The sequence below is a fragment of the Sapajus apella genome, unplaced genomic scaffold, assembly GCF_009761245.1.
Source record: "Sapajus apella isolate SASKATOON/1434 unplaced genomic scaffold, GSC_monkey_1.0 scaffold53, whole genome shotgun sequence".
NCBI classification, from domain to species: Eukaryota; Metazoa; Chordata; class Mammalia; order Primates; family Cebidae; genus Sapajus; species Sapajus apella.
The window spans coordinates 9,502,810-9,519,239 of record NW_022436993.1 but is presented as its reverse complement, the minus strand read 5'-3'; the positions used below and the strand labels follow the sequence as shown (position 1 = coordinate 9,519,239).

Genomic DNA, 16,430 nt, shown 5'->3' with positions numbered 1-16,430 from the left:
ACGTTGGGGGGACTCCTTTGGCACAGGTGCAAAAAAAACTGTAAAAAAAAAAAAAAAACCCCCTCTCTAAAAAAAAAAAAAAAAAAAAAAAAAAGAAAAAAAAAATTAGCCAAGCATCCTGTGTTGTCCTAGCTACATGGGAGGCTGAGGCAGGAAGATTGCTTTAGCCCAGGAGTTTGAGGTTGCAGTGAGCTATGAAATCATGCCACTGCACTCTAGCCTGGGTGGCGGAGCAAGACCTTGTCTTTAAAAAGTAAAATTAAATTGAAAAGCAGTCACTTACATTGGCCACTACAGTGGGATGCTTGGATCCATTTTTGCAGCTCGAAGGATGATCTGTTTTTTTGTCTGAGTCCAGACTTGACTGTGGTCTTTGTTGTCTGGATCTATGATAGGTCCAGCTGCCTTGTCTGCTGTTGGTGTTAAGTGAAATGTTTATGTTCAACAGGAGAACACAAAGCCCAGCTATAAGGGTCAGGCCAGGCCACTTCCCAGGGCCAGAGCTGGCTTTTTCTTTCTCACCAAGCAGTTTCTAATAACTTACATGTTTCAAATACATAATTTACCCAAACTGCAGAATAATCTCATTTTCTAAATCTACAAAGTAAATACCCATTTTACTTTGTTTAAAATTATAAAAAACATTAAACATAGACTATCATTTTAGACTATGATAGTCTAGTACACTATCATTTAGAGGAGGCCCAGACTTCGTTCCAAATGGGTTGACTTACCAAATAAGCAGATAGAAAGTCAGGTAAAATATTTACCTCCAGTATTGACACATAGTAAATGTTTTATTTCTCATGCCCTGAGTTCTTAAGAAACTACTATTTAGGATCCTGGGAACAAAAACCACTTTTCATAACCACATCAAATATTGCTAATTTATTTCTTTTGTTAGATTCACTGATTTTTAACATTAAAAATGACTTATATTCTTTACAAATTAAAACATTAGATCGCAAATGAAAATATGCTCCAGACATCTACAGTTTTCTCCTTTTCTTTATACTCTACTAAATACATAAAAAAATTCTTTTAAAAATAAAAAATATAGTCTCATACCACCCTCTACTTCCTTATGTCTCTGGATCCCTGGTAAAACAGCTGGCAGCCTTTTCTGTTTCCTTAGCAACCATGTCATCATTCAGTTGGCCTGACAACACTTTGGTTTAAAAAAAAAAACAAAACCACAGACAGCAAATGTTTGGAATTTTCATTTCTGAGGATCCATCCTCTCCTAAGTGCTTTTGCTTTTTACAAATTTTGCAATGAAAAAACCTATAGAGTCCTTATTAGCCAGCTGCAACATGTCTTCTCTTCTGGTCTCTCTCAGAGAGTCTATGTCAGTGTCTGGTAATGGCACAGCCGATGGATCAAATCGCTGCAGCTGCTTCAATTGTTCACAAGAGAGGCCAGCTCCCCTCATTCCTTCTCCTCCAATCTGTGGTTTCTGTTTGGAGAAAGTCAATCAATATGGATGAACATCCTGTAATTAGCAAGTATGCCTGCTACAATTTAAGTTAAAAGACAAAGTGGATTATAACAACTACAGCTTCCAAAAATAAAAAAATGAGTAAATGCCTTTTATTCAGGTAGAAAATACATGCTGCTTTCCAGACAGTCAAGTGGGAAAGCAAGACTATGTGTCACCTGATGAACAAATACCCTGTTATTACATGATTATCAAGCACTGTGACATCACCAAAGGCCTGTGCTTAGTAGCTGGAAACACGTGGACTCAAACTGCAGCTCTATCACATTTTAGCTGTGTGACTTTAGGTACTTTTACCTAACCACATTTCCTCATCTATTAAGGCTTAAATTAAGAAGGTGGTATCATACTTGGCATATAGTGGGCACTCAGTAAATGGAGCATTATTATCAATAAAGCAGCAGAGGTCAGGCACAGTGGTTCACACCTGTAATCCCAGCAGTTAGGCAGGCAGATCACCTGAGGTCAGGAGTTCCAGACCAGCCCTAGCCAACATGGTAACCCCCTTCTCTACTAAAAATTCAAAAAATTAGCCAGGCACGGTGGTGCACGTGCCCAGCTACTTGGGAGGCTGAGGCATGAGAATTGCTTCAACCCAGGAGGCAAAGGTTGCAGTGAACCAAGATCATACCTGGGTGATCCAGCCTGCGTGACAGAGCGACACTCCGTCTCAAAAAATGAAAGAAAAGAAAAGAGAAGGAAGGGATATTAAATAAACAAATAAATATTTAATTTTTAAAATATTTATTTAATAAATAAATTTATTTAATAAATATTATTTATTTCTTCATTAACACCCTGTGTTTACCACCATGCTTCAGGGGAGCAGAAGGGGGAGAGGGAGGGGAAGAAGAAAAAGAAAAACAAAAGAAAGCAACAAATACAATTCAGCTAAGAAAAAGTAAAGAAAGCAAAAGGTAAAATTCAGCTTTATTCAACATTTTCCAAAACTGAAAGGTAGTCTTTAGGCATCTAAGGTACCTCTCTCTGACCCATACTAATTGGATGATAAAAGTTTTCTTTTCTCATTTTTACATGTACTAGAAAAACAAACATTAGAAAGGGATACATAATTTAAGGCTATATCAATTAGTTTAGAGGAATCATAAGGCCTTGAGTGATACTTGCAAACTTCTGAAGAAGATCTATAATCCTAACTTAAGCCACCATTTCGCAGACAATTATTCATATGTTAATGAAGACAGTTTTTCAGACATACATAAGTAAACAGATCATTTATTATCCCATGGGGGTCAGGGCAAAACTTCCCATCTCTTTTAGGTATATATTTTAAGTATGTGTGTATATTTCCAAGTGAATTCAGAAGTCTTCCTTTCATCTACAATGTAATTATCTTAATTTCTGGGTCTGGAAACCATCTCTGAATTGTTTTTATTTATGTATTCTCATTACCTAATTTCTGCATAGAAAGGTACTAAAATTAGATGCTCAATGTATCTGAATGTGAGAAAGCACTATTACAGGTTTAAACTTAATCCCAAATGCTTTTCTAATAAAGATCATAACGGAAAGTTGCCGGGCTCAGTGGCTTGCGCCTGTAATCCTAGCTCTTTGGGAGGCCGAGGCAGGCGGATCACAAGGTCAAGAGATTGAAACCATCCTGGCCAACATGTGAAACCCTGTCTCTACTATAAAATACAAAAATTAGCTGCGCATGGTGGTGCACACTTGTAGTCCCTACTCCCTACTCGGGAGGCTGAGGCAAGAGCATTGCTTGAATCCGGGAGGTGGAGGTTGCAGTGAGCCAAGATCATGCTAGTGCACTCCAGCCTGGCGCGTGGTGACAGAGCAAGATTCTGCCCTGCGCCCCACCCCCCACAAAAAAAAACAAAAAACCACAACAGAAAGTTACAGTGTGTTAGGTAAAAAAAAAAAAAGGACAAGAAAGCTTTTTAAATACTACGCATTTTATACAATAAGCAATCATCTGGAAGCACTTTTTTCCCTTTAGGCTGGTCTTCTGATATCTCACAGTTGTGAAAGCTCATTTGAGCTTTGATGTGACATGAGAGAAAATGCTCAACATTTTCCACATCAGAGAAATACAGGACTGGGAAGGAAGAAAAAAATCTTTTTAGAAGAAAGGTGCTGAGTAACATGAATAGTTACAAGTGGAGTAAACACTTAATAAAAATACTCCCAAGCTCTGTGCCATTTTAACACAATGGCAAGGAATAAAGAAAAGAAAAACTTTGTCAGGGCATGCAAATTATTGGCAGTCTAAAATGGATCTAATTAGACAAGCATTCTCATGTATTACAGTGTTCATTTTGGAAATAATTATTTATTTCTTCATTAACACCCTGTGTTTACCACCACGCTTCAGTTTCTGTGATTTATCTTGTTACACAGAGAAAAATGAAATTCCTCCTACCTGGGGCTGAAGCTGAAGACAAGGAAATTTTGTGAGGGCCCAGGCAACTTGCTCTTCATTTTCAGCCAGTGTTATAGTGCATGTGCTATAAACCAGCACACCCCCTGGCTTCAGCAGCTGAACTGCCTAAAGAAAACTGTGATCAGACCACACACAGCACAAGACCAAATAAACATCTGAATGAATTTCATAGCATAAGCTGTATCTTTCAAATGTTTGGGATAAATAAAATGATGTTCTATGTGACAAGGATTTCTTCTGTAATTATAGTACACAAAAGCAATACTTGCATCCAGACTAGATGCACTGCATTATCCTGGAGCTGTCATACTCCATATGGACCAAGACTTCCCCAGGTACAATCATCCACCTTCATGCCTTTAGATACTATTTTTTTTAATGCTTAAAATTCACCAATTTATATTTTTTAGGCCAGACCTCCTTGTTAAATTCCCTACTTAAACGTTCAGTTGCCTTCTTAACATTTTGTATTCTCACTTTTTTAAATAGAGATGAAGTCTCACTGTTGCCCAGGCTTGTCTTCAACTCCTGGCCTCAAGCATTCCTCCCACCTTGGCCTCCCAAAGTGCTAGGATTGTAGGCGTGAGCTACGGGTCTGGCCCTTCTCAACATTTCTATAATATTATCAAACTTCACATATCCCAAAATGAATTCCTATTTTCCCTCTGAAATCTACTTCAGAAGTCTTCCTATCTTTCCAGAATCTCAGGTCCCAAACCTCAGTTTATCCTTTATGCCTCTTTTTCTGACTCCCCAACCATCAGCACATTCTATTGGCTCTACCTTCAAATTATCCCCAAAATCTGGCCACTTCTCACCACTTCCACTGCTAACACTGTGGTCCAAGCCTCCACCTTTTTTCTAGATTATTGCAACCACCTCCCACTTTGTCAGCCTGCTTTCTTCCCTGCCCTCCTTCAATCTAGTCTCAGTACAGCAGCCAAAGCAGTGCTTTTAAGCTTGTCCCTTCTCAGCCCCAAGCCCCTCACATGTCCTCCATGATCACTTAGAGTCAAAGACAAAGTCCTTACAGAGGCCTTTGAGGCCAGACAAACGAGTTTCTTGTTGGCTCTCTGACCTCCTCTTGTATACCTCTTACCCTGGCTCATTCAACTTCGGCAACATCAGTCTCCTGCTGTTTCTGGAATACACAAGGCACATTCGCACCTCAGAATCTTTGCAGCAGCTGGAAAAGCTCTCTTAATTCTCTGTACTGCTTACTCCTTATCTTTGCATGTATGTCACGTTCCCAACCACTCTGTAAAACTGTAACTACTCCAATCTAACACTCCTATTCCCACCTTCCTTTAGCTAGCTCCATAGGGCCACAGCGTTATTGCCTTCTAATATACTATAAAATTTATTTAGGGCCGGGGGTGGTGGCCCACGCCCATAGTTCCAGCACTTTGGGAAGCCGAGGTAGGGAGATCACAAGGTCCAGAGATCAAGACCATACTGGCCAACATGGCATGTGCCTGTAGTCCTAGCTACTCGAGAGGCTGAAACAGAGGAATCGCTTGAACCCGGGAGGCAGAGGTTGCAGTGAGCCGAGATCGCGCCACTGCACTCTAGCCTGGGAGGCAGAGCGAGACTCCATCTCAAAAACAAACAAACAAAAACCAAAAACAAAAACTCATTTATTTCCTCCCCTAGTTAGAAACCTCGTGAATAAGGGCGTGGAAACTGTCTACTTTCTCACTGCTGTACTGTCAACATCTAGAATAGTGCCTTGCATATAGCAGGTGCTCTATGAATATTTTTTGAATAAATGAATCAGGAGATAAGGTGCTATGCTAAAACGGATTTGTCTCAAATACCTAAAGTTCAACTTTTTAAGCTCCTAATTTTTCAAATTTTAATGGAAATCTTTAAAAACAGAGTATACACACTTGTGCTTTTTAAACCAGAGTACACTGACCAAAATTTAAACTTTGTTACTATGTGCCAGTCACTCTAATACACTTTACATGAATTCTTCTCCACAAATCCTTGTAACAACCACAAAGCAAGGTGACTATCACCAATGAGGTATTCCTAGCAGGTACAGCTGTTATCCTCACTACTCAGATACAGAAAGCAATGTACCTAAAGTCCCTTATGTGGCGCAGCCATGGCTCAAGTCAACATGTGTCTGAATCTAATGTCCACATTCTCAATTTCTTTCCATGCCAAATAGCACACCTGCTATAATCTCAAGATCTCTCTCACATACTGTCAGCTTTTCTTTCTCATTGAGAACTTTCATCTACTCCTAGCAGCCTTTTAAAATTTTTTGCTATGACCTAAAAAGAACAAAAATCCAAGTCCTTTATAGAAGTATCCTAATTTTATTCTCAAGTCAAAGTGGGTTTCGGCTATAAGTAAAGCTTCCTTTTTGCTGCTTGCTGTTTTAATTCAGAGGATGTGTTCTTTGAAGACTTTATAGAAAAAGAAGTTAAATAATCCACAACCAGTGCTACCTCTGTGTATGAAAGGAAACACCAACAGAGTTGAATAGGAATGTACTCAAAGACAACTTTAGAGACTAAATAATTATAGAACATCCATTGTTGTTGTAGCCTTGTATTTTGGAGGGATGGGGGGGAAATAATGAATTCATCTATGATCAAACACTGTCTATACTCTCTGAAATCCACTGAGTCATTTTTCACAAGACTAGAAGAAATCCTCAAAATGTTCTATCAGGGCTTCTTCTTAAAGTACCAGAGACAAGTTAAACTGGTAAAGTTTTTATGGTTCTCCTATACTCCTATATCCTACGGTGGCCACTGTCTCTTCCTGCTTTTATCAATGAGTTTTGCTTCCTATTGGACTTTCTTCCTCTAAAGATGACCCAAGAAGCCTTTTTTTTTTTTTTTTTCTTGAGACAGAGTCTTGCTCTTTTGCCCAGGCTGGAGTGCAGTAGTGTGACCTCAGGTCACTGCAACCTCCGCCTCCCAAGTTCAAGTGATTCTCCTGCCTCAGCCTCCTGAGTAGCTGGGACTACAGGCACATACCACCATGCCTGGCTAATTTTTTGCGTTTTTAGTAGAGATGGGTTTTGCCATGTTGGCCATCACTCAAACTCCTGAGTGATCTGGCCGCCTCGGCCTAACAAAGTGCTGGCATTACAGGAGCAAGCCACCACACCTGGCCAAGAACTCTTTTTTTTTTTTTTTTTAAAAAGAGTAATTTATTTTATATCTAATTGTTGACAGCAATTAGTAACTAGAAGTTGACAACTCAGTGACCTTTTTTCAAATAGGGCAGAATATTTGAAATTTATTAAATGTCTCAGTGAAGAAATTCTACTATTGCCTGTATATCTTAAAAGTGAGTCAACTTAAAGGAAAGCTTCCTATATTTAAAACTAGGTCTTCTTAGTTATATTTGTGTGTGTGTGTGTGTGTAGTAAAATATATATAACATAAAATTTATAATTTTAAGTCAATAATGACATTCAGTACAGTCACATTGTTGGGCAACAATCACCACTATCCACCTCCAGAAGGTTTTTCATTATCCCAAACTGCAAGCGTGTACCCACTAAACAACAACTCCTCAATCTCCCAGACCCACAATGCCTGGTAATATCTGTTCTTCTGTCTCTATGAAGTTGTCCAGTGACCCCATATAAGCAAAATCATATAGCACTTTTCCTTTTGTGTGTGGCTCATGCTACCGAACATAATGTTTTCCAGGTTCACCCATGTTGTGCATGTATCAGAATCTCATTACCTTTGAAGGCTGAATAATGTTCTATGTATGGATATAGCACGTTCTGTTCATCCATGTATCTGTCAACAGACTCTTGGGTATTGTAATGAATGCTGCTATGAAGATCGCTTTCAGTGGTTTAAATATCAAACTAGCAAAAGTCAACTTTCTTTCACAGCAACAGACCATCACATACCACAGTGAAGAGTTTTCGCTGTAATGGCTGATATGAGGCCACTTCCTTCAAAGACCAAGTACAGGCCATGTTTGGTCTCTGTCCCATTCCACTACAGGGTGCATCCAGAAGAATTCGGTCAAAGGTTTCTGGTAGAAACGGAGGTTCCCCTATAAACACAATTATAAACATATTTACTATGTGCCATACAGGTTTAGACTAGAAAATTCCTGAGATAATCAGGAATTTAAAATCATAATCTAGAATTTAAAAAAATTTCTCCCTTTAATCATGTAGTTAATTCTGACTTATACCTAATATATATTTGATGTGATAGAAAGGTTAAAAATGTAGTTATAGTGGGAGTTATTCTGTTGATACAGTACAAACCAAGGCCTAATCACACAAGACCTTGTACCATAAACTTCTGAAGCCACAGTTAATCAAAGCTAGGACATGGAATTAATTCTAGTGGTTCTGGAAATGGATACTTCTCTTGGTAATTCCTATTGAAGACAGCCCCAGAGAAAAAGCCTGTTCAGTTGTAGGGAAACACACTGGTTCTGGTGTTCTTCAGTCTCCTTAGTTTCTGTGGCCATCAGAATGGCTATGGTCTAAGAATGGGTAGAATGAGTCAGTACCCTCGTTGATTCAATCTTCCACCAAGTTTTTCTTTGCATTCACCTGAATAATTTTCTTCAAATTCTGATCTATTTAATGTTATTGCAGGAAGTTGTGAAATTAAGTGGTCTGCTTACATTATTTATGCTGTCTACCTGCAAGCAAGATATGGTTCCTGATTCCTTTTATCTACTTATTTACTTTTGAGACAGAGGCTCACCCTGTCACGTTCTAGGCTGAAGGGCAGTGGCGTGAACTCGGCTGACTGTAACCTCTGCCTCCCAGGTTCAAGCGACTCTTGTGCTCCAGCCTCCTGAGTAGCTGGGACTACAGGCATGTGACAGCGCACCCAGCTAATTTTTGTATTATTTAGCAGAGACGGGGTTTCCATGTTGGCCAGGTTGATCTCAAAGTCCTGGCCTCAAGTGAGGCCCACACACCTCAGCCTCTCCAAGTATGGCTGCTTATATTTAAAGGTGGTTAGTATTCTGCAGGACTGGCAGCAACATTACAAACCTCACTCCAGCCTCACCTTCTGCTTTTCTTTGATTGCAAAGCTGTTAAATGGAAGTGATTACCAATCAAACCCACCTCTGTCTGTAACCATCTTTGCTTTTTACCTACTGTCTAGAAGAAATTCTTTTCAAAGTAAGCAATTTTTTTTTTTTTTTTTTTTTGAGACGGAGTTTCACTCATGTTACCCAGGCTGGAGTGCAATGGCGCGATCTCGGCTCACTGCAACCTCCGCCTCCTGGGTTCGGGCAATTCTCCTGCCTCAGCCTCCTGAGTAGCTGGGATTACAGGCACGCGCCACCATGCCCAGCTAATTTTTTTTTTGTATTTTTAGTAGAGACGGGGTTTCACCATGCTGACCAGGATTGTCTCGATCTCTTGACTTCGTGATCCACCTGCCTCGGCCTCCCAAAGTGCTGGGATTACAGGCTTGAGCCACCGCGCCCGGCCGTAAGCAATTATTTTTAAGGTCTGTGACCCGCCTTGGCATCCTAAAGTGCTGGGATTACAGGCGTGAGCCACCACACCCGACCAGAATTTTTTACACACATAAATATTGACTATTAAATCTAACTGTTGTTGCATTCTATTATCTTTGCTTTCATGTGTTAAAATCTTCTCTACTAAAATATCAACACTCATCTATATCTGCCTCCAGTTATTCTCAGTTTAAACTCTTGATACTATTTAACCCATCTTGAACTTACTTTTTTTTTTTTTTTTTTTTTTGAGACGGAGTTTCACTCTTGTTACCCAGGCTGGAGTGCAATGGCACAATCTCGGCTCACCGCAACCTCCGCGTCCTGGGTTCAGGCAATTCTCCTGCCTCAGCCTCCTGAGTAGCTGGGATTACAGGCATGCGCCACCATGCCCAGCTGATTTTTTGTGTTTTTAGTAGAGATGGGGTTTCACCATGTTGACCAGGATGGTCTCGATCTCTTGACCTCGTGATCCACCCGCCTCGGCCTCCCAAAGTGCTGGGATTACAGGCGTGAGCCACCACGCCCGGCCGAACTTACTTTTCTATATGGTCCTTTTCCCTCTGCCTCTTCGTGTGCACGTGTAAGCCCACTTGCCCAACTCCTGAGATCTTATTAGAAAGCTAACGGGGGGAAGATCCAAGATGACTGTTTAGGAACAGCTCGGAGTTGCAGCTCCCAGATAAAGCGCAGAGGGTGAGTGGATGCCACATTTTTATTGCCCACGGACCAGGAGATTCCCAGGTGGAGGTGCCCAGCGCCGCTGTTGTGGCTGGCGCAGTTCTTTTGGTCGGTGGGGCTGCTTTGCCCTGCGCAGCTGCTCTGTCGGCACCCTGGCCAGCAGTTCTCCATACAAAATACACTGGTCCGGGTGCCCTTTTGGCTAGCGATTGGAGACCAGGGGAAGTCGCCCATTCATCTGATGAAAGAGGGGACTGAACAGGGAGCCAGGCAGGAGATTCCTGGGCAAAAAAAAAAGCACCAGGAATCTCAGCGCCGCTGTTTAAGCCGGCACAGTGAGTCGCTGCACAGGAAATCAAACAGATCCCGGCGCCGTTTCAACAGGTGACGGGGATAGAGTCGACTATTCAACTAAAAAAAGAAAAAAAAGGCTCAGAGGCAGGGAGCCAGGTGATCAGGCTCGGTCCCACCCCCACAAAAGAACAGCAACTCTCTGGATTGAGAGTTTTACAGCAAGCGCAGCTGAACCCGGGACGGTCCAGCTCTGTGGGGGAGGGGCGTTCGCCATTACAGAGGCACTCCACCATGACGGAGGCCATCGCTGAGGCAGCCTACCATTGCTAAGGCAACCCGCCATTGCTGAGGCTGCCTGTCGTTGCCAAGGCAACCCGCCATTACAGAGAGAGTCCGCCAATACACAGGCGGGCCACCATTGCTGAGGCAGTTCTAACTTCACCCATATAAACAAGACTGCAGGGAAGTTCACAGGGCGGCTGGGCAGAGACCACAGCAGCTCAGCAAAGCCTCTGCAGGCAGACTGTGACCAGGCTGCTTCCCTGCTGGGCAGGGCAGCCCTGAAAAAAAAAAAAAAAAAAAAAAAGGCAGCAGCACAACAGAAACTCATAAATAAAGCCCTAACTCCCTGGGACAGGGCAAGTGGGAACAAAAAGCGGTTTATGAGTTCTGCTGCAGCAGGCCTAAACGTACCTGCCCAGCAGCTCTGAATGAACAACGGAGCTCACAGCTTAGCACTTGAGCCCCTATAAAGGACAGACTGTCTCCTCAAGCAGCTCCCTGACCCCTGTATATCCAAAGAGTCACCTCATAAAGGAGAGATCAGATTGACATTTGGCGAGTATCCTTCTGCGACAAAGACAGCAGAAGAAGAAACTGGTATCAACCTAACCCTTACTGTTCTGCAGCTGCTGCAGGCGATCCCCAGGCAAGCAGGGCCTAGAGTGGACCTCAGCAGTCCTACAGCAGAGGAGCCAGACTGTTAGAAGGAAAACTAAGAAACAGAAATAACTTCATCATCAACAAACAGAACGTCCACTCAGAGACCCAATCTGAAAGTCAGCAATCTGAAAGTCAGCAACTACAAAGACGACAGGAAGATAAATCCATAAAGATGGGAAGAAACCAGGGCAAAAAGGATGAAAACACCCAACACCAGAATACCTCTCCTCCTGCAAGGGATCACAACTCCTCACGAGCAAGGGAACAAGGTTGGATGGAGAACGAGTGTGATGAAATGACAGAATCAGATTTCAGAAGGTGGGAAGTAAGAAACTTCTGTGAACTAAAAGAACATGTTCTAACCCAATGCAAAGAAACTAAGAACCTTGAAAAAAGATTTGACGAAATGCTAACGAGAATGGACAAATTAGAAAGGAATATAAGTGAATTGATGGAGTTGAAAAACACAACACAAGAACTTCGCGAAGCATGCAGAAGTATCAGCAGCCGAACTGACCAAACAGAAGAAAGGATATCAGAGGTCGAAGATCAGCTCAATGAAATAAAACGAGAAGGCATGATTAGAGAAAAAAGGGTAAAAAGGAATGAACAAAGTCTCGAAGAAATGTGGGACTAGGTGAAAAGACCTAATCTACTTTTGATAGATGTACCTGAATGCGACGAAGAGAATGAATCCAAGCTGGAAAATACTCTTCAGGATATTATCCAGGAAAACTTCCCCAACCTAGCAAGGCAGGCCAATAGTCAAGTCCAGGAAATACAGAGAACACCACAAAGATATTCCTCACGAAGAGCAACCCCAAGGCACAAAATAGTCAGATTCACCAGGGTTGAAATGAAGGAGAAAATACTAAGGGCGGCCAGAGAGAAAGGTCAGGTTACCCACAAAGGGAAGCCCATCAGACTCACAGCGGATCTCTCAGCAGAAACCCTACAAGCCAGAAGAGAGTGGGGGCCAATATTCAATATCCTTAAAGAAAAGAACTTTCAACCCAGAATCTCCTATCCAGCCAAACTAAGCTTCATAAGTGAAGGAAAAATAAAATCCTTTGGGAACATGCAAGTACTCAGAGATTTCGTCACCACCAGGCCAGCTCTACAAGAGCTCCTGAAAGAGGCTCTACACATATAAAGGAACAACAAGTACCAGCTCAACTAAAGGGCAAAACAGCCAGCTAGCACCAAAATGGCAATATCAAATTCACACATAACAATATTAACCCTAAATGTAAATGGACTAAATGCCCCAATCAAAAGACGCAGACTGACAAATTGGATAAAAAGACAAAACACATCGGTGTGCTGTATCCAGGAAACCCATCTCACATGCAAGGATACACAAAGGCTCAAAATAAAGGGATGGAGGAAGATTTATCAAGAAAATGGAGAGCAAAAAAAAGCAGGAGTTGCAATTCTCATCTCTGATAAATTAGACTTTAAAGCAACAAAGATCATAAGAGACAAAGAGGGACATTACATAATGGTAAAAGGATCAATGCAACAAGAAGAGCTAACGATCCTAAATATTACGCACCCAATACAGGAGCACCCAGATACATAAGGCAAGTTCTTAATGACTTACAAAGGGACTTAGACTCCCACACAATAATAGTGGGAGACTTTAACACCTCATTGTCAACATTAGACAGATCAACCAGACAGAAAATTAACAAGGATATCCAGCCAAACTAAGCTTCATAAGTGAAGGAAAAATAAAATCCTTTGTGAACAAGCAAGTACTCAGAGATTTCATCACCACCAGGCCTGCTTTACAAGAGCTCCTGAAAGAGGCTCTACACATAGAAAGGAACAACCAGTACCAGCCACTCCAAAAACATGCCAAATGGTAAAAAGCATCAACGCAATGAAGAATCTGCATCAACAAATGGGCAAAACAGCCAGCTAGTATCAAAATGGCAGTATCAAATTCACACATAACAATATTAACCCTAAATGTAAATGGACTAAATGCCCCAATCAAAAGACACAGACTGGCAAATTGGATCAAAAGCCAAAACCCATCGGTGTGCTGTATCCAGGAAACCCATCTCACGTGCAAGGATACACAAAGGCTCAAAATAAAGGGACGGAGGAAGATTTACCAAGCAAATGGAGAGCAAAAAAAAAGGCAGGAGTGGAAATTCTCATCTCTGATAAAATAGACTTTAAAGCAACAAAGATCAAAAGAGACAAAGAAGGACATTACATAATGGTAAAAGGATCAATGCAACAAGAAAAGCTAACGATCCTAAATATATACGCACCCAATACAGGAGCACCCAGATACATAAGGCAAGTTCTTAATGACTTACAAAGAGACTTAGACTCCCACACATTAATAGTGGGAGACTTTAACACCCCATCATCAATATTAGACAGATCAACCAGACAGAAAATTAACAAGGATATCCAGGACTTGAACTCCGACCTGGACCAAGCAAACCTAATAGACATTTACAGAACTCTCCACCCAAATCCACAGAATATACATTCTTCTCAGCACCACATCACACATACTCTAAAACTGACCACATAATTGGGAGTAAATCACTCCTCAGCAAATGCAAAAGAACGGAAATCATAACAAACAGTCTCTCAGACCACAGTGCAATCAAGTTAGAACTCAGAATTCAAAAACTAACTCAGGACCGCATAGCTTCATGGAAACTGAACAACTTGCTCTTGAATGTTGACTGGATAAACAATGAAATGAAGGCAGAAATAAAGATATTCTTTGAAACCAACATACCAGAATCTCTGGGACACATTTAAAGCAGTCTCTAGAGGAAAGTATATAGCAGTAAGTGCTCACATGAGAAGAAAGGAGAGATCTAAAATTGACACCCTATTGTCAAAACTGAAAGAGCTGGAGGAGCAAGACCAAAAAAACTCAAAACCTAGCAGAAGACAAGAAATAGCTAAGATCAGAGCAGAACTGAAGGACATAGAGACACAAAAAACCCTTCAAAAAAATCAATAAATCCAGGAGCTGGTTTTTTGAAAAGATCAACAAAATAGACAAACCACTAGCCAGATCAATAAAAAAGAAAAGACAGAATAACCAAATTGACGCAACAAAAAAATGATAAAGGGGATATCACTACAGATTCCAAAGAAATTCAAACCATTATCAGAGATTATTACAAACAACTCTATGCACATAAACTAGTAAGCCTGGAAGAAATGAATAAATTCCTGGACACTTGCCTCCTCCCAAGCCTAAACCAGGAAGAAGCCGAAACCCTGAACAGACCCATAATAAGGTCTGAAGTTGAGGCAGCAATTAAGAGCCTACCACCCAAAAAAGCCCAGGTCCAGACGGGTTCACAGCCGAATTCTACCAGACATACAAAGAGGAGCTGGTACCATTCCTTCTGAAACTATTCCAAACAATCCAAAAAGAGGGAATCCTTCCCAAATCATTTTATGAGACCAACATCATCCTGATACCAAAACCGGGCAGAGACTCAACAAGAAAAGAAAGCTTCAGGCCAATATCCATGATGAACATAGATGCAAAAATCTTCAATAAAATACTGGCAAGCTGATTGCAACAGCACATCAAAGACCTTATCCACCATGATCAAGTAGGCTTAATCCCGGGAATGCAAGGCCGGTTCAACATATGCAAATCTATAAACATAATTCACCACATAAACAGAACCAAAGACAAAAACCACATGATTATCTCAATTGATGCAGAGAAGGCCTTTGACAAAATTCAACAGCCCTTTATGCTAAAAACGCTCAATAAACTAGGTATTGACGGAACGTTATCTCAAAATAATAAAAGCTATTTACGACAAACCAACAGCCAATATCATGCTGAATGGGCAAAAACTGGAAGCATTCCCTTTGAAATCTGGCACTAGACAAGGATGCCCTCTCTCACCACTCCTATTCAATATAGTACTAGAAGTTCTAGCCAGAGCAATCAGGCAATAAAAAGAAATAAAGGGTATTCAAATAGGAAAGGAGGAAGTCAAATTGTCTCTATTTGCAGATGACATGATTGCATATCTAGAAGGCCCCATTGTCTCAGCCCCAAATCTCCTGAAACTGATAAGCAACTTCAGCAAAGTCTCAGGATACAAATTTAATGTGCAAAAATCACATGCATTCCTATATACCAATAACAAACTTAAAGACAGCCAAATCAAGAACAAACTGCCATTCACAATTGCCACAAAGAGAATAAAATACCTAGGAATACAACTAACAAGGAACGTAAAAGACCTCTTCAAGGAGAACTACAAGCCACTGCTCAATGAAATAAGAGAGGATACAAACAGATGGAGAAACATTCCATGCTCATGGTTAGGAAGAATCAATATCGTGAAAATGGCCATACTGCCCAAAGTAATTTACAGATTCAACGCTATCCCCATCAAGCTACCAATGACCTTCTTCACAGAACTGGAAAAAAACACCTTAAACTTCATATGGAACCAAAAGAGAGCCTACATAGCCAAGTCAATTCTAAGCAAAAAGAACAAAGTGGGAGGCATCACACTACTGGACTTCAAACTATACTACAAGGCTACAGTAATCAAAACAGCATGGTACTGGTACCAAAACAGAGATATAGGCAAATGGAACAGAACAGAGGCCTACGAGGCAACACAACATATCTACAACCATCCAATCTTTGACAAACCTGACAAAAACAAGCAATGGGGAAAGGATTCCCTGTTTAATCAATGGTGTTGGGAAAACTGGCTAGCCATGTGCAGAAAGAAGAAACTGGACCCCTTCCTGACACCTTACACTAAAATTAACTCCCGATGGATTAAAGACTTAAACATAAGACCGAACACCATAAAAACTCTAGAAGAAAATCTAGGCAAAACCATTCAGGACATAGGCGTAGGCAAGGACTTCATGACCAAAACACCAAAAGCATTGGCAACAAAAGCCAAAATAGACAAATGGGACCTAATCAAGCTTCACAGCTTCTGCACGGCAAAAGAAACAATTATTAGAGTGAATCGGCAACCAACAGAACGGGAAAAAATTTTTGCAGTTTACCCATCTGACAAAGGGCTCACATCCAGAATTTACAAAGAACTAAAACAGATTTACAAGAAAAAAACA

The 16,430-nt window shown here is 41.0% G+C and overlaps 1 protein-coding gene across 4 annotated transcripts in view; it reads right to left on the bottom strand.

Annotated features, from left to right (window-relative positions):
* Nucleotides 1-16,430, bottom strand: part of NSUN6 (NOP2/Sun RNA methyltransferase 6) — a 60,892-nt gene that overhangs the window by 1,900 nt on the left and 42,562 nt on the right. For 3 of the 4 annotated variants that reach the window (XM_032243945.1, XM_032243947.1, XM_032243946.1), the window contains 3 exons: nucleotides 7,807-7,955; nucleotides 3,894-4,019; nucleotides 939-1,456 (listed from right to left, as the gene is read on the bottom strand). In XM_032243945.1, the coding sequence (XP_032099836.1) occupies nucleotides 1,244-1,456; nucleotides 3,894-4,019; nucleotides 7,807-7,955 (488 nt within the window). In that variant the 3' untranslated portion in view covers nucleotides 939-1,243. Of the gene's footprint in view, nucleotides 1-283; nucleotides 1,457-3,893; nucleotides 4,020-7,806; nucleotides 7,956-16,430 lie in introns of those variants that run through there. The other variant, XM_032243944.1, reaches the window with a different exon arrangement.